Here is a 26,816-nt window from a genome sequence, read left to right on the forward strand (position 1 = left end):
GACCGAGCTGGCCTTGAACTAGTAGAGAAGCAGCGTCCTCTGCTAGGACTAAGTGTGTGCCACTATCACCTGCCTGTTCATGCTTCTATTTTGGGAATGCACCGTCGGTAACCTCAAGGATGGATAGGCAAGGGGGTGAAGAGTAGAGGCAAGGGCACCGGTTCATCAGAACCACTGGTACACTAAAGCACAGGCTTGATATGGCGGCGAGTGTGTGGAACACAAGAGAGCTACAGTGAACAGGGACGTGGGCCAGGGAGTAAACTGTTCTCAGGGTATGATAACTGGGCTAGGTAAGATTGAGGAAAAGGTTAAGACCACACAGGGCAACTGACGGTTATTGATGCTTGTAGCTAAGCCAGTTTTAACACTTTTTTATTCAGTGTGTCTGAGTATGTATATGTACCACTGGAATGCAGGTGCCCATGGAGTCCAGAAGAGGGTGTTAGATTAGATCTGCTGAATTGGAGATACAGGCAGTTTTAAGCCACCTGATATGGGTTCTGGAAAACAAGTCTGAGTCCTCTGGAAGAGCAGCAAGTGCCTTTAAGCACTGAGCCACCTCTCCAGCCTCTGAGGGAACTTTTAAATACAAAGAAATAATGTAAATCGTAAGAAAAACCAAGTCCCTTCAGTGAGTATTTAATATCAGCAACAATGGTTACTGTTCAAAGCATATAAAATAACTCAAAACCAGGTAACTAGGTGGGCACCCACCACCACTAGGGAGGCTGTGGTAGAAGGATCTTGCATTCAAGGACAGCCTGGGCAACATAGAAAGCCCTGTCTCAAAAATAAGAACCCAAACCACACAGAATGCTAACTCAAGATTGGGGTTTTAAGGACGGCGGGGCAGGTAAGATGGAGAATGACAGTGCAAGCATATATACAAGTAAGAAGCTTAAACCTGCTTGTTCTCACAGTAATACAGATGTCTCGGCTGAGAAGTAGGCGAGGCATTGCACATTTTATAGTAAACATTACATTTTTTATTAAAAAGTGATCAGAAACAAGTTGATATTCTCACCATAAAAATAATTACTTTTATTGACAATAAATCTAAGCTTCTTGAGAAGCTGCATTAGCTAATGACTGGGGTGCTGAGGTGACAGTCTTCCAATCTTGGGCTTCATCTTAAGTGATGAAGACACTGCTTCCCCTTGCTTATGTTGACCACAAAAGGCTCATTTTAGCAAAATGTAGACATACAGGTAGATACATAGTATCAACGAACACATTTTAAATCTTTTCATGTTTATTAAAGGTTTTGAGAATGAAAAGTTCATACTGTGTTATGAAATTCTATCTGCTGTACACTAACCATCTGTCTTCATGTAGGGACACATGCTGCAGGACAGTCAACATTTTAATATGTAGAAAAGCACAATTCTTACTAAAAAGACCTGGATAAAGAGAGCAACCTTTTAATAAACCTAAAGAAATGTAGTATGGGAAAGATTTCAGAAATGCCTCCTGAAGGAGCCCAGGATGCCCCCTTGCCAGACAGAGCTGGAGACACGTGATTACAGATGTGCCACAGAGCCTGAGTGACAGTGACTTATGAAATATAAAAAAAAACCACAACACACTTTTCAGGAGTGGCACAAGTAGAGGCCTCAGAACCCTTTGCTGAAGGACAGAAAGGCTTTCATGAGACCAGAATCACACAGAGACCCTTCATGTGACTCATTAAAGGTTCTTTTACGTGGAAGCTGAATATGACAACCCACTTTGCAGTCCCAAGGGTCCTGGCAGTCCTTTCCTGCTACCGTACTTGGCTGCTTGTGGCACTTGGATGCAAATGTTTAACTGGTGCCAATCGGGAAAGGCCCAGACGCAGGCTCTGACTCGGGGACTTGGCTGGTGTTCCTGCCAATGCACTGCTGCTAGAGTTTCTGCTCCCAGAGGCAGCTGCACAACACAAAGGCAAACAAACGGTTAGGTCCGGCTCTACAGAGCTCATCACGAGCTGCAACCCATCAGAACAAAGACCCATATTGACAATCAGGAAAAGCACAGGCAGGCAAAGATCCTAATCTGAACCCCAACCCCAACACCTTCAAAGTCTCCAACTGTTCTGGCTGTGGAGCAAAACACACGTATAAAGACAAAGACAAGCTTGTCAAGACATTTGTGTTACATGTTTCAGTGCTAAAGAGTGCCTAGGCCTGAGTGCTCTGTTACACTGAGGTCAGCGGGTCTTAGGGCCAAACTTTGTTGCCAGAAACAAACAAACACCACTTGTCAATACTCTGACTCTGTGATAGGGCTGTGTCCACAGATTTTTGAAATAAGAATGTCTCCATTTACTGAAGTTTTATTTAGCAATGAGAACAAATCACACACAACCTTGATGCCTGATAAGGAAATGGCAAGATGATAAACAGAAGCACTAACACACTGGAAGACTGAAATAACACAGGGCCTGCTCACACGCTCACACATAACTCCTGTGACTAGGAAAGAGGTATCAATGGCAGCTTCCTAAGCTGTGGCCTCGGTAGCAAGTTACCATACCTGGAGGGACCCACTTGGGCCTCTTGCTTTCAGCTGAAGGGCTGCACAGTTTTGCTGGTTTCCTATTGGCCTCAGAAGGAAGACCAACTGCCTGGGGTAAGGACGGAGATCCTGACTTGATGGCAGCTGGAGCTGGGTCTACTGAAGTCACTTATTTGAAATACATAAAAACAATGGTCATACAGGAAGATAATGCTCAAGTCTAATAAGAGAGCAGAGAGGTGAAGCAATCTGCCTGTAGTCTGACAGCTATTGTTGGATCCCAGATCAGAAACCAGGTTTCTTCTAAGGTCATACTTGTAGTCATTTTACAAATAATGCCTCTTCTGTATGTGTCAGGGATACTCCTGTAGAGGACCCTAGGGTTATAAAGAACACACGATGTTGGCATTTTGTTCTCCAGAAACTTACTGTCCTGTACTTCTCTTCAGTGGGAGGAGAGCAAAGTGAAGATGCGTATCTACTGCAATGTGCTGAGATTCAGAATGCACAGTAGGAAGGGACCTTGGAATCTCCTGCATGATTAGAGAGTATAGAGGGGGAAGATAATCCTTGCTGAGGGGAAAAAATGAGTGGGGGTTTTCTCGGCCCAGAGAGTAGAGCATGCGATGCCAGAGCACATGCTCCTGTCCTGTTTGATACGGATGGAGCAGGGACGTGAAGGAAGGGGAGGACGATCAGGGCACTGCCATGTTCTCTTAGGCCACAGAAATGAGTCTGGCTGTTCACAGATCTATTTTCCCAGGAGTGACCTCCACGTTAAAAACTTCTTTCTGGGTCATGTTGATAAGACACCCACTACAAGACTGAAGCAGGAGGATTAAGAAAGTAAGGCCAAAAATGGTTATAAATAAATAAATAAAACATTTTGTTAATAAAAGTTGCATTTTATGACAATCTATTATATAATACAGGTACAAAAACAGTCTACCTTTTGAACACAAGAAACAGGTGTTCCATGTCCAAGTTGTCACAAGTTCTCACTGTAACACTGACACTAAGTATTTTGTAACTGGGTCCTCAAAATAGAGATTAGGTCATGAAGGAAATCGAGGGTGTAAGCTCACCCAGGCCTCACCATTTAAATATCCAGACAGCATGATCCAGCCCCTAAATGGGACAACCTGGGATTAAGTTCTGGGCCTCCCTGATGTGTACACATCCCAGCATAGCGTGAGACGGGATGAAGGTGGGTGTTCTGATGGTAAGATGCAGGTGCAGGGTATTTACAAGGAGGGCTACAGGCTAACGGGGTGGAAGGTCCATACTCAGTGTTCCTATGGCTACCAAGGCTCAGCATCCTTAGCTTTTCTCCCTATCCACAGTTCCTTTTAACTAGCGGTGTGCATTCGTAAAATGTTAGAGGGCACAGACAAACAATCTGGAAACCCAACAAACCCGACCCTAGAAAATGATGGGTCTGGGAGCAGGCGCACCTGATGCCTCACATTTGGGTTTTGATTTCCTTTCCTTCGTTTCTGCTCTGGGTTTCTTCTGCACTGTTTTCTTCTTTGTTTCTTTACCTTTCCTCACACCAAAGTCTTCATCACTTTCTTCACTTTCATCAAAATCAGGATCACTTTCTGAATCTTCACCTTAAACAGAAAATTACACATTGTCTTGGTTCTAAACCATGAGACTTCTGTTACGTCATGTGCCATGGTCCCACCATCACCCAATCCAGTAAGGCTGCTCTTGCCTCAATGAAAGCATGGTTTCTGACCTCAAAGGCCATTCTCCTGACCTAACACCCCGGCTTTATCCCCAGCAGCCTTCTATACCCAATACTCTCTCCTCAGGGGGCTTCACGTTCTTGTCCTAGAGCTCAGACCCTGGGATCCACCCTCGCTGGACAAGTTCCTCTGAGCTGAGCTTCCTGAGACCCTTCAGTTTGTATACCAGCACTCTGCAAACATTACATGTGTTCACTGTCTGTGACCCACCCCACCCCTCATTAGAATTTGAGCTGTTTTTCTCATTACTATCTCCCTAGCACCTAGACTATGATATACATCAGAAGCATCAAATATTTGTTCCATGAGTGAACAGATCTGTTATTTGCTGACAGCATGTTAAGATCTAAAGCATTGTATCTGATTAGTATTAATGTACAGACTTACTCTTCAATTTTTAACACATTACATTTTGTCAAAGTCGCAATATTTTCCCTTTGCCCTAATTCTATTAAGTCTGAAAAAAACTGATTATAAAATAGTTTCATATTACTTTCAACTCAAAATACTTCATTTATAACTACATTTCTTCTAGTTATAAAAAAAAGCTGAAACCTGTTGGAACAGGTCAGGAGTTGTTCCATGGCTAGTGGCAGTCCAGCCTGCCTCTTCAGTCTCTTCCCCAAATCTCACTGAGCTGGTTCTCTCTCGCATGTGCTAGTCTCAATGCTCAGACCTTTCCCTCGGTCAGAAATGTGACTTCATTCTTTTGTTTCTTTTAATGCTGTTTGTTCAGATATGGCTTAAAAGTTACCCCTAGACAGTTTCTATGTGGCCAAGTTCAATTTAACTGTTCTATGAGTTCTAGAGTTTATGAACTTCAAAGGCTCAACACAGTGCATTGTATACATCCTGGTCTCCAAGAAGTTTTTACTGAATTCCTGTAGAATCAACTTGAAGCGGGATACAACTCACCAGTCGCACTCTCTGGCTCAGTGTCATTAGCACTGCTGTTACCACTGCCTTCTGAAAGGACCCTCCTCCTTGGAGCCTTGGCTGGAGATGTCACTTTTCTCTCTCCTTCAACGCTCTTGGCATCCTCCTCCTCTGTGATCTTGTCCAGATCTTCCGGAGACATGAACACCAGTAAGAACTCCAGGCAGGCCCTATAACCTCTGTTGCTCTCCTCTGCTCCCAGTAACACACCACCAGGCCATGCCAGGACAAAGTCCATTAGTCTCCCAGGAACAGACTCTAGTTTTAAGGCTAAGTCTGAGACCCTAATGAGTCATTGCCAAAGAACTTTCCAGATGCTCCTGGAAAGATGCATCCCTTTCTTAAGTGGTCACCTACTATAGAATGGAGGGCCTAAGTAGTCATGACTGTCTAGTGTGAAAGAAAGTAGGTCTGCAGCCAGGAAGAACAGGAGACAAGGGCCAGGAGATAGAGCAAGCCTTGGAACATGGGAAGACTGTTCTAGCTATGGGTGTAAGGACTTACACAAGTTAGAAAAATAGCAGTGTGAATGAAAAGAACTGTTATTAATATCAAAACTTACCTACATCATCACTGGCCACACTGCAGTTAGAGACACGAGGAGGTTTATCGGTTTTTTCTGTTTTCCTTTTGCCTTCTTTGTCAGTGCCTAAGACAGGAAGGAAAGAACTTCAGAGGTATCCTAATCAGTCATTGTCTAAAACACAGGAAGATGACTACTGAAACATACTAACGCATGTTAACACATAGACCGGAACAAACTGTCACAAACTCATGCCAGCCCAGTGGTTTTACTCGGAAGAGCTAGCACATATTATGAGTTTGAGCTCTAAAACGACTCAGGTTCACAATCAGACTCCGTATGTAAAGTTGCTCATCCTCTCTAGATTTAATTCCCTGGTCTATAATTTGAAGATGATAAATATTATCACTCTGTGAGGACAAATCCACAGTCATGCTAACTTGAGCACTTTGGGGATGTGGAGCCCTGCTGAAGGCAGGAAGTCACTGGAGGCCTGGAGAGTTTAGGCTCGGTCCCTTCTAGCCTGCTTTTTCCTCCTCGAATGTGACTAGAAATGTGACCAGCTTTCTGCTCCTGCACATACCACCATGGTTCCTGCCTTGACACACGCACTGGAATCTCTGGAACCACAAGACAAGACGAACTGTCTTCTATAAATTGCTCTTGGTTATGGAATTTTATTACTGCAACTGGAAAATGCTTCCCAATCATTAGAACCTAAAGATGATGAAGACCTGGAACATCTGTATGGCAGGTGCAGCCTTGGAGCTCAGCCCTAGCGCTCACTGTAAAACAGATCCCAATCAATACCGGGCATTTAGGAGACTTTTAAATAATCATACTGACAGCATTGAGTTCCTGTGTTATGAAGAGCGCTACTCAGCGAGAAGAGCCGTTTCCCGGAAACCTCCTGCTATAGGCTTCAGTGTCGTCTGTGGTGAACTCTATTCCCCTAATTTTACACATAGTGCATGACAATGCTCTTGAAATGTCTGATTCCTGATTAATACCCTTCCTAATCAAGTGGTTTATTTTTAAAGAGGTAAAACTAACTTAAAAAGTTAAAAGCCCCACCCATAACATTACATGTACAAGGTTACAGGGAAAAGATCACAGAGAAACCGAGAAGTCACGTCACACTCTGTAGGTCTGAGCGTCTATGAAGGTCAGCGCCTCTGCTGCATTTGTTGTTGTTGTTGTTTGTTTTATGAGACAGTTCTACTGTGTAGCCTTGGATGGCCTGGAACTCACTTTGTAGAACAGGCTGGCCTTAAAGTCAGAGCTCTACTTGCAGCTGCCTCCAAGGTGCTGGGGATTAAAGGCCTGTGCAGGCCTGTCTAGCATCTCCAATCTTAATACAACTCACAAATTATTGCTATTAGGACATGTTCAAGGAATCTGGATCTAAAGGGTAAGGCACTGAACTGCCAGGACTGTACAGACCACTCACCAAGACTGGACTCTTACGGCAGAGCAGTGTCATGCTGGCAAGCAGTCTGCCGCACAGGGTAAACGATAGGCTCCTTTATGAATGAAGCAAAGAGGTGTGTGGGGGACACTGACACAGCTGAATAAAGAATCCAGGGTACCCGCTGCCAACTGCTCTTTTTATAGAGTAAGTTGTATTCTTTCCTCTGTGAAGGCCTACCTTAAAAATGATTACAAAACAGTAAGACACTTTTAAAGATAAGTACACAGGAAATAGAGTTACTTTTTTCTTCAGACTTCGTCATTTGGCTGGTGAGTGCTGGAAGCTCCTTCACAGACAAAGCCAGGGCAACTTCTAGACCTCTCTGGAAGACCTTGTCATCTAAAGCCACCCTAAAATAGATGTGTGAATAACAATGGTGTTATTTACAATTTGTGTAGCAATCCCATTAACTCTGAAGAGCGAACGCTGAGATTCTCCTGCATTAGTACTTAAGTCCTAAAGCACTCTTAACTGACTGGGACTCCTGAGTCAGTTATACATGTGTAAGGTGTGCTAGGACAAACATGCACCGCTGCTGGCTGCTACTCCAGTAACTCCTTTTTCTTTACTATCAGCTCTGCCTAACGAAGCTCTGGTTTAACCTAAGAGAGACTCAGTTCAAACATCACTCCCACCCAGAGATCTCTTGATCTTATCCATTCCTGTGGCAGATATAACTCTTACAATAAATGTATTTTTAGCTCCATTCCTTCCAATTAAGATTTTAACAAAGATTTCATTACATGCTGTGTAAAGACACCTTCCTGGTTGAAATACTAAAAGTATCCTTAAGGAGTCTTCAGGTGAACCAGGTAGGGAGGTGGGGAAATAAGCCATACCAACAGTTAGCCCATAAAAAGTAGACTGTAATGCCTTCCTGCTCATCAAATGAACCAATAGTTGTAAGTATTATAATAGGAAAACCACAAAGACAGATGAAGAAAAATTACACAAAGGAAGAAAACTAACATGTACCTTCAAGAACTGGTGGAAATAAATATGGTCTCAATAATTCTATACATGTATAAAACTGTCAAAAAGTTTTACTGAGATATAATTCATGTATTATAAAATAATTTCCTACTTCCTTTTCCTCAAGTTGAGATAAGGCATCATCTACCTAAAATGTCCTCAAAATGCACTATGCATGCAGCAAAGGATAACTTTCAACTTCTGGTGTTCCAGAATTCTTGAACAGAAGGCGAACACTCCACCACTGAAGCTACATCCACAGCCCCACAAAATCCATCCTTTCAGATACTTCGGCAGCTTTCAGTATCTCCAGAGTATCTGAGCACTGCCACTATCTCTATCTAGTCTTAGAACACTTCCTTAGCCATATCCATCAACAGCCACTCCTGAGTACCCTCTGCTTGCTGTTTTATGTCGACTTAACACATGCTAGAGTCATTTTGGGAGAGGGAACCTCAACTGAGAAAATGCTCCCAACAGAGTGACCCATGAGTAAGCCTGTAATGCATCTATAATGCATCCATCCCACTGAAGTGGGAGGGCCAGCTCACTGTGGGTGGTGTCATTCCTGGGCTGGTGATTCTGGGTACTATAAGAAAGCAGGCTGACAACTCATGAAGAGCAAGCCAATAAGCAGCACTCCTCTATGATCTCTGTATCAGCACCTGCCTTCAGGTTCTTAGCCTAACTTCTTTCAGTAATGGAGCATGTTGTGTAACTGTAAGCTGAAATCCCTTCCTCCCCATATTGCTACAGCCATGGTGTTTTGTTATGGCAATAGAAACCCTAACTAGGACATCAGCACCCTTCTCTCAATCCCAAACAACCAGCAATCCATGCTCTGTTGGCACGGACCAGTTTACTCTGGCCACGTCATACAAATGGAATGTACAGTATGTGGCTTTGTATCTGAAAACAGAATGACTTTCCCTGCCTCATTCACATTACAACATGCATCTGTAGTTCATTTTTTGTGGGTAACAGTCCATGACAGAGAACAACTGTTGGCTGACACATCCAGTTGCTTTCCTGTTTTTAACACTATCACACTGCTATAAACATTCGCATGAGGTGGAGGTATTTTCAGTTTCCTTGGGTACTATCTATGCCACAGACAAAACAATCCTGTTTAACATTGTGAAGACCACTAATCTACTTTCTTGGGTACCTGTGCCATTTCCCAATCCCATGAGCAATGTCTGAAGGTTCCAGTTTTGCCACATTTCCATTAAACTTACTAACATTACATAGTAGTTGAAAAGTGATTAGTAGGTGAGAAGAATCATCACACCATGGTTTCCACTTGCCTTTCCCTGTCAGTGAACCAGGCTGGGCATTTTTTTATGTGTTTGTTGATTACTCTTGTATTTTTGGAGAAATACTTATTGTGATATTCTGTAAGCTGAAATTAGACTGTTAGTCTTTTACTGTAGAGCATAAGTGTTCTTTATATATGGGTACAAGTTACATAAGTTGTATCTGTAAATACTGTTTCCCACTTATGAGTTGTGCTTGTGTTATATTTAAAATTCCATCCATGACATTCAAAGTAGAAACACACAGTACCAAGCTTGACACGCTATGTTTGAATCCACAGCAGCAAGACATGACCCATCCCACCCACCCACACCCTTTCTGGACTATAGTTTTCTGGTCTCTTGGGATCTCCTTCTCCCTCTGAGTACCAAACGATTGCTAACAAATGTTTTAAAACTGCCTTTACACTTGCCCTGCCTTTTAACAAAGTAGCTTTGTGAGATCTGAAGCAGCAGAAAAAGGTGCAGAGTCAGCAGTATTACTATTTAAACAAGTTTTTTGGTTTTTATGTATGTGAATTTATTTCCCAAGCCAGAAAGTCAGGAAGCACTTAATGGCACCTCCCCATGCTCCAAACAGCACTCACTATCAGCTCAAACCTTCATTCAAACTGAGATTCTGAAGCTGTGTATCTTTTAAATGAACAAGTCTGATGCCACATGTTTTTTGGGTCTTACCTCTCACCTTTTTTTAGGGGGTTCTGTTGGTAAGACCTCTTCTTTTTGAAGATTCTTCAAGTTAGGTTTTGGTTTGTCTTGTTTTGATACCTTTGGCACGGTTTTTGACTTGTTTACAGGTATAGGTGAAGAAACAAAATCATCTATTTTTGTATAAATTAAAAAGTAAAATTACTTTTCTTGGCAGCTTAAATTAATTACAGTGTATCTACATTCCATATATAACCAAGTTTAATTTCTATACCTTAAAAGTTAATAAACACAATTTGTCTCTATTTTCTTTCATCCATCTCAAGATGAACAGTAGCCTGTTTAAGAACATCAACCTATGAAAACCAATTCACTGAAAACTACAAAAGTAAATTAAGTCAGTACATAAATGTCAGACCTAACAATTAGCTAAAAACCTATAGAGCCATTAGGAAATTTGTAAAATTTTACCTTACTAAGTGGAAGAAAATGATCTTTAACTAAACTTCACAGTGTAGCCCAGTATGTTTGCAAAGGCACATTACTAATGAAAACCAAGTGCAGAGAACAGGAAGCACCAGCGCGGAACTGGTCCTTTTCTCAGGGTTTTCTGTCCTATAGGCCTCAAAAGTCTTATGGCTCTTCTAGGGATATTCAAAAAACATGTGCACTACACATGAATGTATACTTTCGGACACGTGTACTATTGATCATGTCCTTCCACCCCCTCTTCCCTTCTCCCTTTCACTCCAGTCCCACTCACTCTGGCACCACTCACTCCGGCCCAAAGGTTTTTTTTTAAATTCATTTATTATATGTAAGTACACTGTAGCTGTCTCCAGATACCCCATAAGAGGCCATCAGATCTCATTATGGATAGTTGTGAGCCACCATATGGTTGCTGGGATTTGAACTCATGACCTCTGGAAGAGCAGTCAGTGTTCTTAACTGCTGAGCCATCTCACCATCCCCGATCACATACTTTTAAAAGAATGTGTTAATATCTGTTTCTTTCATGCCTCCAGATACAGAAATATAACATAACTTTCTGCATATTCCATCCTACCCAAGATCATGAACACAACTAGTAATCTGTAAGTACCTGTCATACACCCTTGACAGCCTCAGAAAGCAACGACTTATATGCCAAACTATCTTTTTCTCAAGTTGTAGACACAATGCAAAAGAGACTTCTCTGAACTGAGGAACTGCTAAAGTATCTGACTTCAAAGAACCTTGGTAGTCTGGGAAGGAAATGTAAAACTTCTCGGGTAAGACTATAGCTCAGTGGTAGAGTATTTACACAGCATGTGTGAGGCCCTGGGTCTGATCCTCGGTGAACACCCTCCTCCCCAACACACAACCCCAAAACACACAGCAACACACATACACACACACACACACACACACGCAGAGGAACAAAATATCTTATTACAAAGGCATTGTAATCTAATGAAATGTTTCTCAAACTTTGATCAAAATTCTAACAACAAACATATAATCAGTATGACAAAACTTAAACCTAAGCTTTCAGGGTTTAATTTTTCCATATCTAACTCTGAGAAAATGAATTTCTCAACGTATTAAAGTAAAAAGCTCTACTTACCATCAGAGTCATTGCCAGAATCCTCGAACTGTGAATAATTGACTGGTTTTTTATTTCTGTGATCAAGAGAGAAATTTTTCATTACTGTAAATATTAAATTTTTACCTTCACCTTAAAGTCATTAACAGTCTTGAAGAAAGGAAAATGTGTTTGGAGTCTCTTAAAAGTACTTCAATCCAAAGCCAAGAACTTGGCATTAACTGAAAGGCCAAATCCATACCTAATACCCCCAATGCAAAGAGAATTAGTTCAGGAAACCCCCAAATTCAGGAGAAAACAAATATTATCAATTAAACGTTGTATTCTGTTCAGTGGCGGCTGAGTATTTATAAACTGTGGCCACTCTTTGCTTATATTATAAAGCACACGTTCAGTTCTAACCATGATTTTAAAATCCTGTCAGCACCGAGCTACGGCTCAGAGGTTAAGAATATGCACTGTTCTTCAGAGGACCTGAATCTAGTTGCCAGCACCCATGCCAGGCAGCCCACAATCCCCTGTAACTCCAGCTCCAGGAGGATTTAAAACCCTCCGGATTCCTCAGACAGTGCACTCACATGTATATACCTACACAGACACATCACCTAAAAACCAAAACCAAACAAAAAAAACTTTAAAAGAAATCTCTCTACAATACCAAATAATGCTTTCTTAATGGAATGTCCACTAGCATCTTTGTAGGGAGTAAGTGGGTAGAGGGAAGGCATGCTCAGTGTAGACATGCTAATCTCCTTCCCCTGGGAAAGCAATGTAAAGCTGTCCGGTCTCCCCTTCTGTCATCTATTGCAGGTACAAGCTCAGGTATCAGTTGCCCGTTCTTTTAAGCAAAACTGGGAGTTCTGTGAAAGAGCTCCACTGTCCAGCTCATGACCCAGACTTCTGTTTCCTTGAGAGAACAGATTAAAAGGAAGGTGTTCATGTTACTCTCCCACTCATCAGATTGTAAGAATTTGACAGCTACATAAAATATGAATCTTTAGAAATTGTGGGATTGAAAATTAGTAAATAAAACTAAAAGCCTACTTAAAAAAAACCTCTGGTTGAGCTGTAACAGACATGGATTCTTATTGATTCATTAAACACAAATTACCTATTGTATTTTAGAGACCCACCAGGGTGAGATATGCAGCAAACCATTACTTTTTAAAAGATCTTTAAAAACCTCATTATGGGTACATGAGCATGTCTGTGTGTGTGGGTCTATACACTATCTGTGAGAGGCCCTTGGAGATGGAAGAGTTGTAAACTATCTGAAGTGGTGAGGAATGGAGGGTAGGTCCTCTGGAAGACTACCAAGCACTCTTTTAACTATCAATCCAGCTCATAAATACTTCTGTTGTTAACATGCATCTGAGTATGTGGCACTAGAAACTGCAAGGACTACAACCACCACAATTCAATGTCACTGCCTCGATTTGTGTTAAGGTACCAAAAGTCCTTTCACCATTGCAGGGTAAATGACAGAAGTGTGAAGATAACCGGTTTATAACAAAAGTAATGGGCTAGTGAGACAGTGGCTAAAGTCAACTGCTGTGCAACCCTGGCAACCGAACTCTGACTCCTGGGATCCATGAAAAGGTGCAAGGAGAGAAAGGAACCCAAAGTGAGGCTGTTCTCCTTCCTCCTGTGTTACATTGTGGTGTTTATCGACCCGCCTCCCCCACATCTTCCACCAGAGCTCTTAGTACAATACAGGCCTAAGTGAATTCACTAAGTTTATTTTTGTTTGGTTTTACAGGACTGGGGATTGATCCTGGGGCCTCTCATCTGCGAGGCAATCAACCACTGGGTCATAGTCTCAGCTATATTCTAGTCATTCTACTAAATGGATGGCATCCCAGTTGTGATCGCGGAGAGAGGATTCCGACAGTCTAGCTGCAAGCAGAGAGGACCTGGAGTCATGTGACAGGGCACCACGGCTTGAGCTAGATGTTCAGTTAAATGGGCCTCTCTGCTGAGGGATTTGAGGGGCACGAAATAGGCACGTCTGCTTTTTCTGTCTCGCTGGGCTGTAGTGCTCAACCTATGAAGGCTACATACGGGGTCGCTCGCTGTCACATAAAGGGCGGTTCGCATGCTAACCTGCCGGACTCTCTAGGGTGAATCAGCTAGCAACAGCTGCAAAAGGAGCCCGAGAGGCGAAAAGCTGGATGCTAGGCCGGCCACTCTGAGCAGAGGGTGGCTCTCACCGGAGATTGGGGACGAGCACCTATCCTGCCACTCTCCGTCGGACCCCATCCTCTCCCTCAGCCACCGTATGACAGTGGCCTCCAGCGTCCCCCCCCCCGTTCTTCTTCTCTGCCCCGCGAGACGTCGTTAACTACTCACCTGGTAGGGCGCACCATGGTGCCCTCCCTTAGAGTAGCAGTGTGCTGGAGCTGGAGAGCAGCTGTGGCGGTTTCAATTCCCGCCCAAAACCAGACGTCGCGCTCCACGCCCCGGTGCGCCAGCCAGCCAATCACCGCTCGCCTGCCTGAGGCAGCGCCTGCGCGCTGAGGAGAGAGCGCCTGCGCGCGCGCGCGCGCGCGCACACACACACACACCTTTGCCCGGGCACGCCGTTCCGGATCCCGTCGGCCCAGACCCAGCTTTTGTTTTGCTACTGCTCTTTCGTCACAACAGCGATTTGCTACATACTCTAAAACACAATATAAAAGTAGCAACACGCCTCCAATATTTAGAATGATTAACTTAAAGATATATGGAATGAAGGAGTTTTAGGATAGGAGTTTTCCTTGGAGCTTGAGGAAAGAAAAAGATGGGTACCGAATCTGCCGAAGCGAATCTCCTGGCTATAAAAAAACAAGCAAGAAGTCAGCTGACTTCTTTGGGCAGTTCTGCGTTGACAGCTCCAAGTGTGCTTTGGTGTCTGAGGAAAGAGGTGAGTTCGAGCCCACAGCGAAGAATCCCCTTCAGTATGCTGGACCCAATGACTGTACCTGGTACAGGCTCAGAGTACAGAAGCAGGCTTCATGGGGACTACCTAAAGTGCTTGCCATGGGGAGTGCAGCTTGCCATTGACAGTTCAGTATTTGTGGACAACTAGCTTTGTGTTTTCCATGTTGCTCTGACAGGGTGTAGACACACCCAGTGAATCCGGAGATGTAAACTGGGTTAAGATGAATTTTATCCTGAAAGCAACAGAGTACACGAGCAGAGAGTAACATGAAAACGTGTGCTTTTATTGATTTTGTTCTGTTACGTGTATACATTGTATTCCGATAACTCTCTCTCTCACCTTCTCATATCGCCTCGGTCCCTACTAACTTCCCTATCCCTACTAATCTCCGCATCTCCACCAGTCCCCTTTCCAGATTCATTACGTTGTTTGTTTGTTTGTTTGTTTGTTTATGTGAACCAATATCTTAATCAGACCAGATGGGTGACCATTGAATTGCAACTACGCGTTGGAGCCTGGTGGGGGCACCCGTGGACACACAACTGAAAAATAACTTTTCCTTTTCCTAAATCTGCCCATAGAAAACAGTTCCTTAATGGCACATGGTCTTTCTGAGTCTTCCTCTCTCCTCCCTAGGTAGGCTGTTGATGGGCCTGATCTTATGCAGACCTCTGACACTGTAGGGAGTGTATAACTGTTATGGCAGCGTCTTGTCAGAAAATGGCATTTTGTCTTCCTCTCTGTGTTCTGGTTCCTATATTTTTCCACTTCATCTTTTGCTGTGTTCCTGTGCGTTTGCCGTGTTTGAGCCTTCAAAGGGGTGGTATAAATGTCTTGTTTAGGGCTGGGTCCCCATCCACCCTACATATCTAGGTGATACAAGGTTCTCAGCACCTTGTATCACCTGGAGTCTCCACATTCACTACTGTTCACTGGAAAGAGACAGTTCTCTGGTTAAGGCTGAAAGTAGTGCTTGTCTGTGGGTATAAACAGAAATATTTCAAAGGTGATTTGACCATATCCATTTAACTGAACAGCGGTATTTGCATTCCTCCTAGGGCCCATCATCTTCCCTGCTATGGGCTTCTGACAGGGATTATAGTGCCAGGCAGGTGTATGCTCCTAGAGCTGACCTCAAATCCAGTCATAGCAAACTGGATACCCTCATCACCGTACACCAGTGCACAGATAGGTATGTATGTCTTGCCTGGGAGGTTAGTCGAGTTCACAGAGTCCACAGCTGGGTTAGACCATTCATGATGTTTCTCCTACAGCAGCCTGCATAGTGTCTTCCAGGACTATAAAAGATAGCCAACAGAGAGGAAACTTCCAGCCGAATTCCATTTTGAGTTTTCTATTAGATCATCAATTGAGCTGTGCAATATCTTTAACAACAGAGTTTATCATCTAGTTTTTATGGACAACAAAGAACAATGACAAGAATCTCTATTGTCCTGGGAGTTCTATATATTAAAGGGAACGTGTGTGTGTGTATGTGTGTGGATAGATGGAGAGAGAGAAAGAGAGAGATAGATAGATAGACAGACAGGTAGATAGAGGCTGGTGACTAGCTCTTCAAGGGACATTGATTCCTACTGTCTTTACTACATTTTCTTTTCTCTGAATAGTGTTCAGTGTGCCTCAGGGCAGCATCCTGTGTGTTCTGTTCTATTGCTCATGTGCTTCCTACTTGGAGATCTTTCTTGTGCTCTCACATCTTTCACATCTCATAACTTTCAACGTCTAATATCTTCAAGCTACCACTGGGTCTCTGTTGTGTTTGGCCACTTTTACAAGTTCCATAAGTTGTACACTTGCGTAACCTCCAACCCCACCCATACGCCTTCCTACGTTTCCCCTTTCCTCTGGCTCTGAACCTTCCCTTGTATTAAGTACTTGTTATTCTTGCCTAGGAATAAAAGTACTCTTTGAGCATATTGTTGCTTTGAAATTAACTTTAAAATAAGTTTTTTTTTGGGGGGGGGTTTGGTTTTTTGAGAAAGGGTTTCTCTGTGTAGCCCTGGCTGTCCTGGAACTCACTCTGTAGACCAGGCTAGCCTCAAACTCAGAAATCCGCCTGCCTCTGCCTCCCAAGTGCTGGGATTAAAGGCGTGCACCACCACTGCCCGGCTTAAAATAACTTTTAATTAAAAAAAGGAAGAAGGGTTTGTTTTTGTGCAGGCATAAGCAGGAAAAACTAGAATGGGCTGGTTGTAGTGGTGCAGACCTTTTATATCATCAACACTTGGGGCAGGATGTGCTGATGCAGGAGAATCATTTGTCTGACATTATCCTGGGATACATAGGGAGTCCTAAGTCATCCCGTGCTACACAGTAAGACCTTATCTCAAGTGAAATAGAAGGAAAGTGAGGGTTAGGAGTTCATTCAGCACCACATGGTACAGTCTCTGAGTGCTAGGCTATGTTTTAGAGTGTCCTGTGGCCATTTGACTCATGGCTCTTTTGCTGGTCTTACAGAAACCCTGCTGAAGAATATGAAGAAAAACCGAGAACGGTTCTGCAACAGGGAAAGAGAATTCGTGTATAAATTCCAGGTAGGACGTGAGCACTTTGAGCTGAGAGTGCCCCTCAGGTTTCCTGTGGACGAAAATGCCAGTCATCTGCACGGACGTCTGATGCTGCTGCACGACTTGCCCTGCTTCATAGAGAATGGTGAGGACGAACTTTCTTTTGTTTCTCTATATAGTCTCATGAAGAACATGGCAACCCGAAAAGCTTTCCAACACAAGTGACTAAACATTAACCCAAAGCCAGCTGTACGGTGGACTGAAGGTGCTCGCAGCTTGTGTTCTTTGTACTGCCCGTGCCACTGAGCTGCACACTGCCAGGGAGTGCTGCCCAAAGCCTCCTGGCGCTGACTCACACTGCTGCTCACACTGCTTTTACTGTGCGTATAGCTTTCTGTTCTTGTAGAAATGATAGTTTCATTATAGAAAACAGAGTTTAGTATTTTCCTCTCCTCCTTCCTCAATGTTGAAGCGCCAAATGCCTGTATCTTTCGATTGTATTGTGTTAGAATGTTTAAGTTTAAACATTTTTTATTGCATTTTTATTTACTGTGGTGGCAGAGCCTATGTGTGTACCACAAAGCCTGTGTGAAGATAGAGAACTTGCAGAGTTAGTTCTTTCTGTCCACTATGTGGGCCCCAGGAATCTAACTCAGGTTGTCAGCCTTGGCCGAAACGTCTTTATCAGCTGAGCCATCTCTTTGGCTCCTTAATGTTTGATATTACACATTGCTGCTTGAGTTGCTGGCTTGAGTTTTATAAAAATTTGCTTAATGAATTTTCACATGAAATTAAGACAGAATTGCTAACAATTTCTGAAAAGCCCTTAATATGTGTGTTACCATTTTATACTATATATTTATGAAAAATAGTATTCTTGGCATTGTCAATTATAAAATCAAAATGAAAAAAATTAAACATACTTTCAGTATTAACCATTCAGCTAAGATTTAGTTAGTTGTATTAAAATGATCAAGCACACCCATTTCATTAGTACACATCTTTTATTTTGTATGCATGGGGTGGGGGGATAAGTGCATGTATGATTGTATGTTTATGAGGTGTATTTTTGGGTAGTGTATGTGTGTGACGTGTGTGAATATGAGTGTGTGTGTGGGTGTTTGTGTGTGTGTGTGGGCATGTGGGGGTGTGGGGAGGTATGTGAATGTATGAGGGGGTGTATGTGAATGTGGAGGGTGTTTGTGTGTGGGTTTATGTGGGGGCTGTGGGGGTGTGTGGAGGGAGGTTATGTTTGGGCATGTGTTGGGGGGTGGAAGGGACCAAAGGTTGATGTCAGGTCTTCATTTGTTGTCTACCTGTTTGGTTTTTAGAGAAATGATCTTTCACTGAACCTAAAGCTCACCAAGTCAGCAAGACTTGCTGGTTAGTGAGCTCCAGGGATCCAATAATGTAATTTCTGTCTCCTCAGCACTGGAATTATAGGCACACGCTGCTGTACCCTGTATTTCACATAGGTTCTTGGAGTTGAAATCATACTGATACAGCAAGTCCTTTGCTCACGGAGTCTCCCCCAGCCTTTAACTTAGTCTTTAATAATTGAATTTATATACACCAAGGTAATATAAGTTTCTTTATGATTTTTAAACAGTGAATACGTGGCTTTGTATCTATATTAGGCCTTGTTCTCCCAGGTTCACACCACCAAGTAGAGCAGAAAACAGGTTGTAGGGGAAGCTAAAAGCATTCTAGGGTGTCCTGTCATAAAAACCAGGAACCAGGAGTCAGGGCACAAACAGGGCATGTCCTCACCCCATTGGTAGTTCTCAGAAGGTTGCCTCATCCCAGACAAACACTGTCACTGGGGACTTGTTAGAAATATGATTTCTACATTTAAATTTTTTTTTAAATTATATATTTATTCATTTTGTTTATATGCACCTCTGTGTTTGCATGTGCATACCATGGCACATGTGTGGTAGTCAGAAACAACTCTCCACTGTCTCCTCCCATCATGTGGATCCCAGGGGCCACACTCAGGGCATTAGGACTGGAGGTAAAATGAGATTTCACAATGCAATGCTTTACCAGGTGAAGTGTCCCCTACTGGGTGTACTTCTTGCCAAAGATAGCATTTGTCATCCCTCTTACAGACTTGAAAGAAGCTCTGAGCCGGTTTATAGAAGAAGAAACCCTCAGAGACCATGACAGCGACGCGGAAGCAGGCTTGGAGGCTGTTAAGTCTGGTGAAATAGATCTCCACCAGCTGGCGAGTGCGTGGGCCAAAGCCTATGCTGAGGTAAGATGGAGGCCACAACGCTTCCAGACATTGCAGACTTTGTGAAGATGTTTTCACTGTTGAAGTCATATGAAACAAAGTGTAGAATATAGCTTTCTTCAAAAACCAGTTACATATAACATATGTTCTTGCTTCTGTTTTTGTTCTGTGTCAACATGGATGAGCTCCTGATACAAAGTATTTTTATTTTATATTTGTGGGGGGGGGGGGGATGGGCGTGCATGCATGCATGCATGGGTTGCTTGCACCACCAACCACTTGTGGAAGACAATTTAAGGGAATCATCTCTTACCTACCACCATGAGGTCCCAATGAACTATTTCTCAGGTCTCAGACCAATCTTTGCTATTTTTTGATGAAATAAAAAATATGTTTGTAATAATACCTGTAGAAACATGAAGCCACTTTATCCTACATAGTCCTTGGAACATGTTTACATCAAAAAAATCAGTCTGGAGTTCCAATTGAGCTGATGTCTTGACTGTTAATCTGACAGCCTACAGCAGTGATCAGAATTTATTCTCAGCTCTGGTTAACCTGTTCTCACTTGTCTTCATGAAGTTGTCACTATTTCTCTGTAGGATTGTGCAGCTAGTATGCCCTGTTTCATGAAATCCAAGATGCCACACGCATTATTATTTTATTTACTAACTAATGACCTTTTAGAATACATTTTTAATAATCATTTTTTTCTTCTGGTTATAAATTACTACATACAAATTATATTTATTGTGCTGGATAGTTTTATGTTAACTTGACACAAGCTAACATCCTAACATCTGAGAGGAGGGAACTTCAATTAAGAAGTGCCATCATAAGATCTTTCTGTGGGCAAGCCTATAAAGCATTTTCTTATTTAGTGATTGATGGGGAGGGCCCAGCCCATTGTGGGTGTTGTCATCCCTGTGCTGGTGGTTCTGAGTTCTATAAGAGAACAGACTGAGCAAACCATGAGGAAAAAGCCAGCAAGCAGTACCCCTCCATGGCCTCTGCATCAGCTCCTGCTTTCAGGTCTTACCCTGCTTGAGTTCCTGCCCTCAGTTCTCTTGATAATGAACTGGAACTGTGAGTGAAATGAACTCTTCCCTCTCCAAGTTTCTTTGATTATCATGTTCTCCATAGCTATAGTAACCCCAACTAAGACATTTGTCATAAAACAACATAAAAATTCAGATACAACTCAGGTTAGCAGTTGTGAGAAGTCCCACTGTCCCGATGTGGATGGCAGCATGGATAGTGTTGACTTTGTTGCTCACCCTGCTGTGCAGGCACACATGTGCATCGTGTATGGGAGTGAGGTCATGGCATACTGACTCTCTTACTATAGGAATACCTCATTCATTTTCCTAGGTAATTCATAATAGCAAACTAGGTTGTATCTCTCCTCTCCATGTACTTTTTTTATATTCCACAATCCTAGAATAACATCTACATGTGTGTGAATACAGGGTCTCTGTCCTTGTGTGATATGGTCATACTATCCATACTTTTTCTAGTAGCGTGTTAAACAGTGTTGCTCTGCCATGATTGAATGTGTGTATCATCTCACAGACCACCTTAGAGCATGCGAGGCCTGAGGAACCTAACTGGGATGAAGACTTCGCAGATGTATACCATGACCTAATCCATTCCCCGGCCTCTGAAACTCTCTTAAATCTCGAACACAATTACTTCGTTAGCATCTCAGAATTGATTGGTGAAAGAGACGTGGAGCTGAAAAAGTTACGAGAGAGGTAATACCCATTTCTTGTGTCATTATAATTAAATGTTACACTGTGAAATATGATAACCTGCAGGGCAAGCTGTTTGCACTTTTATAAAATTAAAACACTTTGCGAAATGCTTCAAATGAGCTGTCTTCTTTGATCTTTACCACAGCCCCACACTTAGCATCTTCATTGTGCAGGCAAGAAAACCTTGGCTTACATGAATCCACTGATTTATCCAAGCGCAAGCTAGGATTTCAACCCAGTGAATAAGAAAGACTTCTGAACTATTAGCCCTTCGTCCTTGCTCTATACCTGCTGCCAGCCTCTTGTGGGTGGCCTTCCTCTAGGCCATGGTATCTTTCAGTTATCTTATAAGCATCTTGCATCAGGAAGAAAATAAAAAGAACCCTAGAATCGTCCCAGGGAATTTTAATCAGATTTGAATTCTTTCCATATAGTCTTTCCATATACCCAAGACAGCATGCAAAGAGTGCTTTCTTGGATACACATCTCAGAGTAAGTAGAAAGCTGCCAGCTTCTTGAATGTAACGTGTGACTTCTCAGGTTTCTCCCTCCTGTTCTGTTAAGTGTGATGTAAAGGGCATCCTCCTAGATAATCCATTGAGATTTCATAGATCATTACTTTAAACGCATTTATTTAAGAGTATGGGTATACATACGATTGAGATGAATTTTAATATTACTTGTGTGTTTTTGTTGTGGAAGCTTGTTAAGAGCAAATAACACTGGATTTTTTTTTTGTGACTGAATTGATATTAATACCAAAGAAGTCAACTTAAATGAGATGCCAAGTGCTCTTGTTTTTCATTAGTCTCACATTAGAAAACATTAAGACCAACAGTGTGTGAATAATTTGCTTTAGAGTTATTATAGTTAAGAGAAATTAAAATATAAAAGAAATCATAAATGGATTTCTTTTTTTTCATGATGCTGAACAATGAACCCAGGCTTTGAGCCTTGTGTCTAAGGATTCAGCCAACTGTCAATCAACAACATGAAGGAAAAAAAGAGTTATATCCATTCTGAACACTCTCAGCCTTTCTCTCTTGTAGTTATTGTTGACTAATGCAGTATAACAATTAGTTACATTATTGCAGTAGTCATCAGCGGTGCTCTCGAGATCAGTTACAACGTGCTGGAGAGTGCAAGAGGGTTGTATGCAAATGCTCTGCCTGGAAGTCCCTGTGAGCCCCAGGGAGTTCCTGGGAGTTCACTGCAGGAGTTCCTTCCTGCCTCCTGTGTGTTCCCGACTTCCACTGAGACCAGGACTTTTTTATCCCCTGCCTGCTCCTCTTGAAAAGACCCTGTCTGGCCACCTGTGGCTGGGTTGCCCTCTTTTCTAAATTAGAGATGATTCTGTTCTGTTTATTATTATTCTTTGAAGCAGTCTCTACTCTAGCAGAGACAATGAGTTAACTTACTAATTATTTAGCCTCTCTGGAACCTGATGGTTTTTTTTTTTTTTTTTTTTCTATTGTGGTTCTTTGGATTGGTTTGTTTGTTTGTTTGTTTTGGGAAAAGTTATATTGTTTTATCATTTGACATTCAGGTTGCAGAGTTGTCATAGCTTGGTATTCTGAGCCAGTCTATAGTTAACATGAAATAGAATAGACTTTCTTTTGAACTCAATTTAGAAAGTATCTTTAAAAATAATTATATGATTAACTGCATTTTAGCTACATTTAGGATGATGTTAATGTTCATGAAATTTTATTTATTGAATTCTTTCTGTCTTTTTTAAAAATGAGAAATATCCTGCTTTTATGAAACCACATTTTAGAAAGTTCTTTAAACTTTAGAAGGAATGGCAATAATATTTTTATCCACTAGAGGGAGCACTTGTAAAATATTAATGCAAATATGTAGACATTTTTGTTTCTAAATGAATCTCACTTATAGCATACTATTCACTGGATACTTAGTACTTTCTGAAACATTAGTGACCAGCAGTGGTGGTGCACACCTGTAATCCCAGTTCTCAAGAGGCAGAGGCACGAGGCTAGCCACGGCTGTGTCGGGAAACCCTGTCTCAAAAACCAAACCAAATGAAAAAGCTTGTGAGATTATCTGCGTTGTATGTAGTGAAGTGGGAGCTAAATCAAACAGAGTATTTGCTCCCAGAACATGTCGAAGTATTTATGTGTATACACTTATCACCTCTATCTATCCTACTTAAACAGTATAAGTAAGTATAAACTCAGTTTTAAGAACAACTTACTTAACTAGCGTGACAGTGAAACTGTTCCATTTTGTTTACTACATACTTTTAGATTTATATGTTTACTTATTTGTGTTTGTATATGTGTGGAGTATGTGCATGTTCATGTGGTGTTTTCATGTGTGTAGATGGGTGGTATGCGTGTGTGTGTGTGTGTGTGTGTGTGTGTGTGTGTGTGTAATGTATGTGAAGGCCACAGGTCAGTACTGAGTGTCTTCCTCAGTCTCTGTCCACCATGTTTTTTGAGACAGGGTTTTTCAGTAAACCTGGAGCTTGTGTGTTTGGCTCGGGTGTCTGGCCACTGCACTCCAAGGCTCTCTCTGTCTCTGCCTCCCGGGCCTAGGGGTCCAGATGTGCCACCACTCTTAGCTTCTCTGTAAGTATAAGACATCCAACCAAACTATTCTCAGTTCCTCAAAATATCATTTAGAATACATTTTAGTTGCATTTGTATTAAAAGATAGTTTTTAATTTGAGATTTTATTGAACAAATATATTAATGCAGTCAGAACAGACAATAAATTTTAGAAGTACAGCTCAGTAAATTTTCACAGAGCAAGCCAACCCTTGTAGTCACCACCCAACCAAGAAACAGATGTTTTCCAGCAATACAGAAGCCTCCCTAACGACCCCCAGTCACCCTGGATAACGGCTGCCTGTGCCTCCACCCGCCAGTGATTGGCTCCTCCTGCAGGGAAACCCGCTCTGTCATCGAGTCTCTGGGCACTTGGGAAGTCTACCTAGGCTGCTTATAGAGCCTTTTTTTTTTTTTTTTTTTTTTTTTTTTTTTTTTTCAGTAACTCCGAATGAGAAGGGATTGAACTACTAAACAGTCATTGAAAGCTTGCTCAGATTTGTCTGTTTCCAGTTATGGATTAAGTTCAGAATGATGATCTGGCTGCATATGAGGCAGGCTTGATAGATACTTGAAGACATAACTGTCAATATTCACATACTCATTCTCAAACTCAGCATTGATGTTGGAGTTTTAATTCTTATCTATTATAAATTAAAAATTATATTTTCACTCTGGCTGTGTACCCTAAACATGTGGTAAATGTATCTTATTTGTTAATTTGTGTTTTAGACAAGGTATTGAAATGGAAAAGGTGATGCAGGAGCTGGGGAAATCGCTCACAGATCAGGATGTGAATTCACTGGCTGCCCAGCACTTTGAATCCCAGCAAGTAAGTGAGTGAGATGAGGTAGAGCGGCTTTACATGTAATTGCGTTTTCTCTTTCTTGTGAAAAATTAACTGCTTGGTACCCTCTCCCTGTTTAGGACTTAGAGAATAAATGGTCAAATGAACTGAAACAATCTACAGCTATCCAGAAGCAAGAATATCAGGAATGGGTGATAAAACTTCATCAGGACCTAAAGAACCCGAACAACAGCTCCCTCAGGTGCTGCCCCTCAGCTGTCCTTGTGTCAGGTGCCTCTCTCACTACTGATGTTCACTCTAAAACTGAGGCTTGTTGCTTAGATGTGTTTGGCAATGAAAATCCAAGATTTTATATCTTAATTTTTTAAAAATGTATTTATTTTATTTCTTGTGCATTGGTGCTTTGCCTCCATGTTGTCTGTGTGAGGGTGTTGGGTCCACTGAAACTGGAGTTAAGACAGTTGTAAGTGACCGTGTGGTTACTGGGAATTGAACTCAGGTCCTCTGGAAGGAGCAGCCAGTGCTGTTAACCTCTGAGCTATCTCTCCAGCCCTATTTTGTACTTTTTTTTTTTTTTTTTTTTTAAAGACAGAGTCTCATTATATAGCTCTGCTGACCTCAGACTTGGCCTTGAATCTTGGGAAATCCCCCAGCCTCAGCATCCTAAGTGGTAGAATTCCAGGCATTTTTCTTTCATTTCATTACATCGTGTTACACTTGGCATGACTGGACGAATGCCAGACACTCACTGAGCAGAAAGAGAAGAGATCTTTAAGTACAGTAAACCTATTTCCAGAGTCTGCTAGCACATGTCTGAAGCATTGGTGTGCAGCCCAGGCTGGCTCTGGGTAAGCATCGGCTTCATGTTGTGTCAGTCTCCCAGTAGTCTTGCCTCAAGGGATTTATCCTCTCTCTCTCTCTCTCTCTCTCTCTCTCTCTCTCTCTCTCTCTCTCTCTCCTTTCTTCCCTCCCTTTCTCTCTCTCTTCCGGTGGGAGAACTGTCTGTATGTTTTGTACAACCTGACAGCCGCTTGCCAAGCCCCCTTGACACTGGCCCACCCCACCTAGCACATTCAGTAAGTATTGGGATGAATGAATGCGCAGATACATCTCAGGCTGGGAACTAGTTCAGTTGGCAAAGGGAAGATCTGAGTTTGTCCTCCGAGCTTCACACATGTGCACAGCTTTGTATGCACCCAGGGCTCCAGAGACAAGAAAAGAGCTGGTAAAATCTTCCCATGGCAGTTTTATTACCTCTTCTCTGCATAGGATGGTATTTCATTTGTTTCACCAGTTTCCCAAATTGTTCTGTCTTCTAGGGACAGCCCAGGTACTTTACTTCCCAGCCAGAATTTTGAGAACAGAGGGGTTCAGGGGTCAAAGCACACCGTGCATTGGGCTCTCTGTGCATGAGTGTGTGCACTGACCAAGTGTAGAAAATACACTATGTGTTGTAGGCAAAGCTATTTAAAGCCATGGATTTAAGGGAGCTACAAAGTCCTTGCTAGAGAAACCACCCATCCCTTTGCTGCTGTGCTTTCTGGCTCGGTGTGCAGGTCGCTGTGTAAATTCTGGCCTCTAGCTGCTGCTTCTTAAACCATTATGCCTTCAGGAAAATGCTTTACTATTATCCTCTTTAGTAGGTGTTTCCATGAGCAGCAGAAATTCTGTTTTTGACTCCTGGAAAACTAGGTTTGTTGAAGGATAAATGACATGATAAAGTCCACTTGTTAAAGGGACCAGTGTCAGCTCAGGGCCCCTAAGACCAAGTTCTTAGCACGGAGATTTATTTGCCCCAGAGGGATGGGGGCAGGGAATAAGAGACAACAGCAGTAGACACACAGTGAGGGAGAAGAGGAAGGGAATGAGGGAAAGGAAGAAAGAGTATCTGTCCCAAAGAGACAAAGGAGTACCTCTGGAGAGAGAAAAGACAGATGTGGCCCATAAAAAAATGGAGATTTATAAAGGTACAGGGGAAAACCCTGTGTTAGGATGAGGTGTTTAATTTTGATTGGGCATGTTAATTAGGTGAACCAAATGGAGGACTTTTGATTGCTGGACTTCACTACTTTGATAGCTGGACCTTGGAATTCAGCCTCAGGAGGAAGAAGTGGCCAAATAAGGGAATGACCTTGGGGACTAACTTCAGAAATGTTTTCTAATGGTTTTTAGCAAGGTAGAAGGAATGGAGGAGAAGAACAAGGCCTGGCAGAGCCGTATTTGCCATGCTCAAATGGCTAAAGTCCCTTTATTCCCACCTTTCTGTTTTGTTCTTGGGTCGTTGGGTGTTGGGTAAGTG

At 42.4% G+C, this 26,816-nt stretch overlaps 2 protein-coding genes across 7 annotated transcripts in view; one reads left to right on the forward strand and one right to left on the reverse strand.

Annotated features, from left to right (window-relative positions):
- Positions 1 to 1,237: 1,237 nt before the first annotated feature.
- Positions 1,238 to 14,164, reverse strand: Rad51ap1 (RAD51 associated protein 1). 3 transcript variants are annotated; one of them, XM_034512031.2, is made up of 9 exons: positions 14,051 to 14,164; positions 11,723 to 11,778; positions 10,154 to 10,289; positions 7,421 to 7,530; positions 5,749 to 5,835; positions 5,166 to 5,315; positions 3,954 to 4,112; positions 2,518 to 2,667; positions 1,238 to 1,911 (listed from the first exon to the last, which is right to left on the reverse strand). In XM_034512031.2, the coding sequence occupies exons 1-9, from the start codon at positions 14,065 to 14,067 to the stop codon at positions 1,766 to 1,768; spliced, it is 1,011 nt and encodes a 336-aa protein (XP_034367922.1). In that variant the 5' UTR covers positions 14,068 to 14,164; the 3' UTR covers positions 1,238 to 1,765. The 3 variants fall into 3 exon arrangements, with proteins under 3 accessions (XP_034367922.1, XP_076796719.1, XP_076796720.1); XM_076940604.1 differs by having other exon boundaries at positions 1,636 to 1,911; positions 4,041 to 4,112; XM_076940605.1 differs by lacking the exons at positions 1,238 to 1,911; positions 2,518 to 2,667 and adding an exon at positions 2,681 to 2,876.
- A 78-nt stretch (positions 14,165 to 14,242) lies between these two features.
- Positions 14,243 to 26,816, forward strand: part of Ferry3 (FERRY endosomal RAB5 effector complex subunit 3) — a 34,929-nt gene continuing 22,355 nt past the window's right edge. For 2 of the 4 annotated variants that reach the window (XR_013112631.1, XM_076940603.1), the window contains exons 1-7: positions 14,523 to 14,603; positions 15,680 to 15,813; positions 17,100 to 17,294; positions 19,261 to 19,406; positions 20,958 to 21,139; positions 24,442 to 24,541; positions 24,637 to 24,758. Coding sequence is in view for 2 of the 4 variants with exons in the window: in XM_076940603.1 (XP_076796718.1) it covers positions 15,738 to 15,813; positions 17,100 to 17,294; positions 19,261 to 19,406; positions 20,958 to 21,139; positions 24,442 to 24,541; positions 24,637 to 24,758 (821 nt within the window). In the remaining 2 variants the exon portion in view is untranslated. Of the gene's footprint in view, positions 14,604 to 15,679; positions 15,814 to 17,099; positions 17,295 to 19,260; positions 19,407 to 20,957; positions 21,140 to 24,441; positions 24,542 to 24,636; positions 24,759 to 26,816 lie in introns of all 4 variants that reach the window. The other 2 variants (XR_004607619.3, XM_034512034.2) reach the window with 2 other exon arrangements.

The sequence above is a fragment of the Arvicanthis niloticus genome, chromosome 9 (assembly GCF_011762505.2).
Source record: "Arvicanthis niloticus isolate mArvNil1 chromosome 9, mArvNil1.pat.X, whole genome shotgun sequence".
Lineage (NCBI taxonomy): Eukaryota > Metazoa > Chordata > Mammalia > Rodentia > Muridae > Arvicanthis > Arvicanthis niloticus.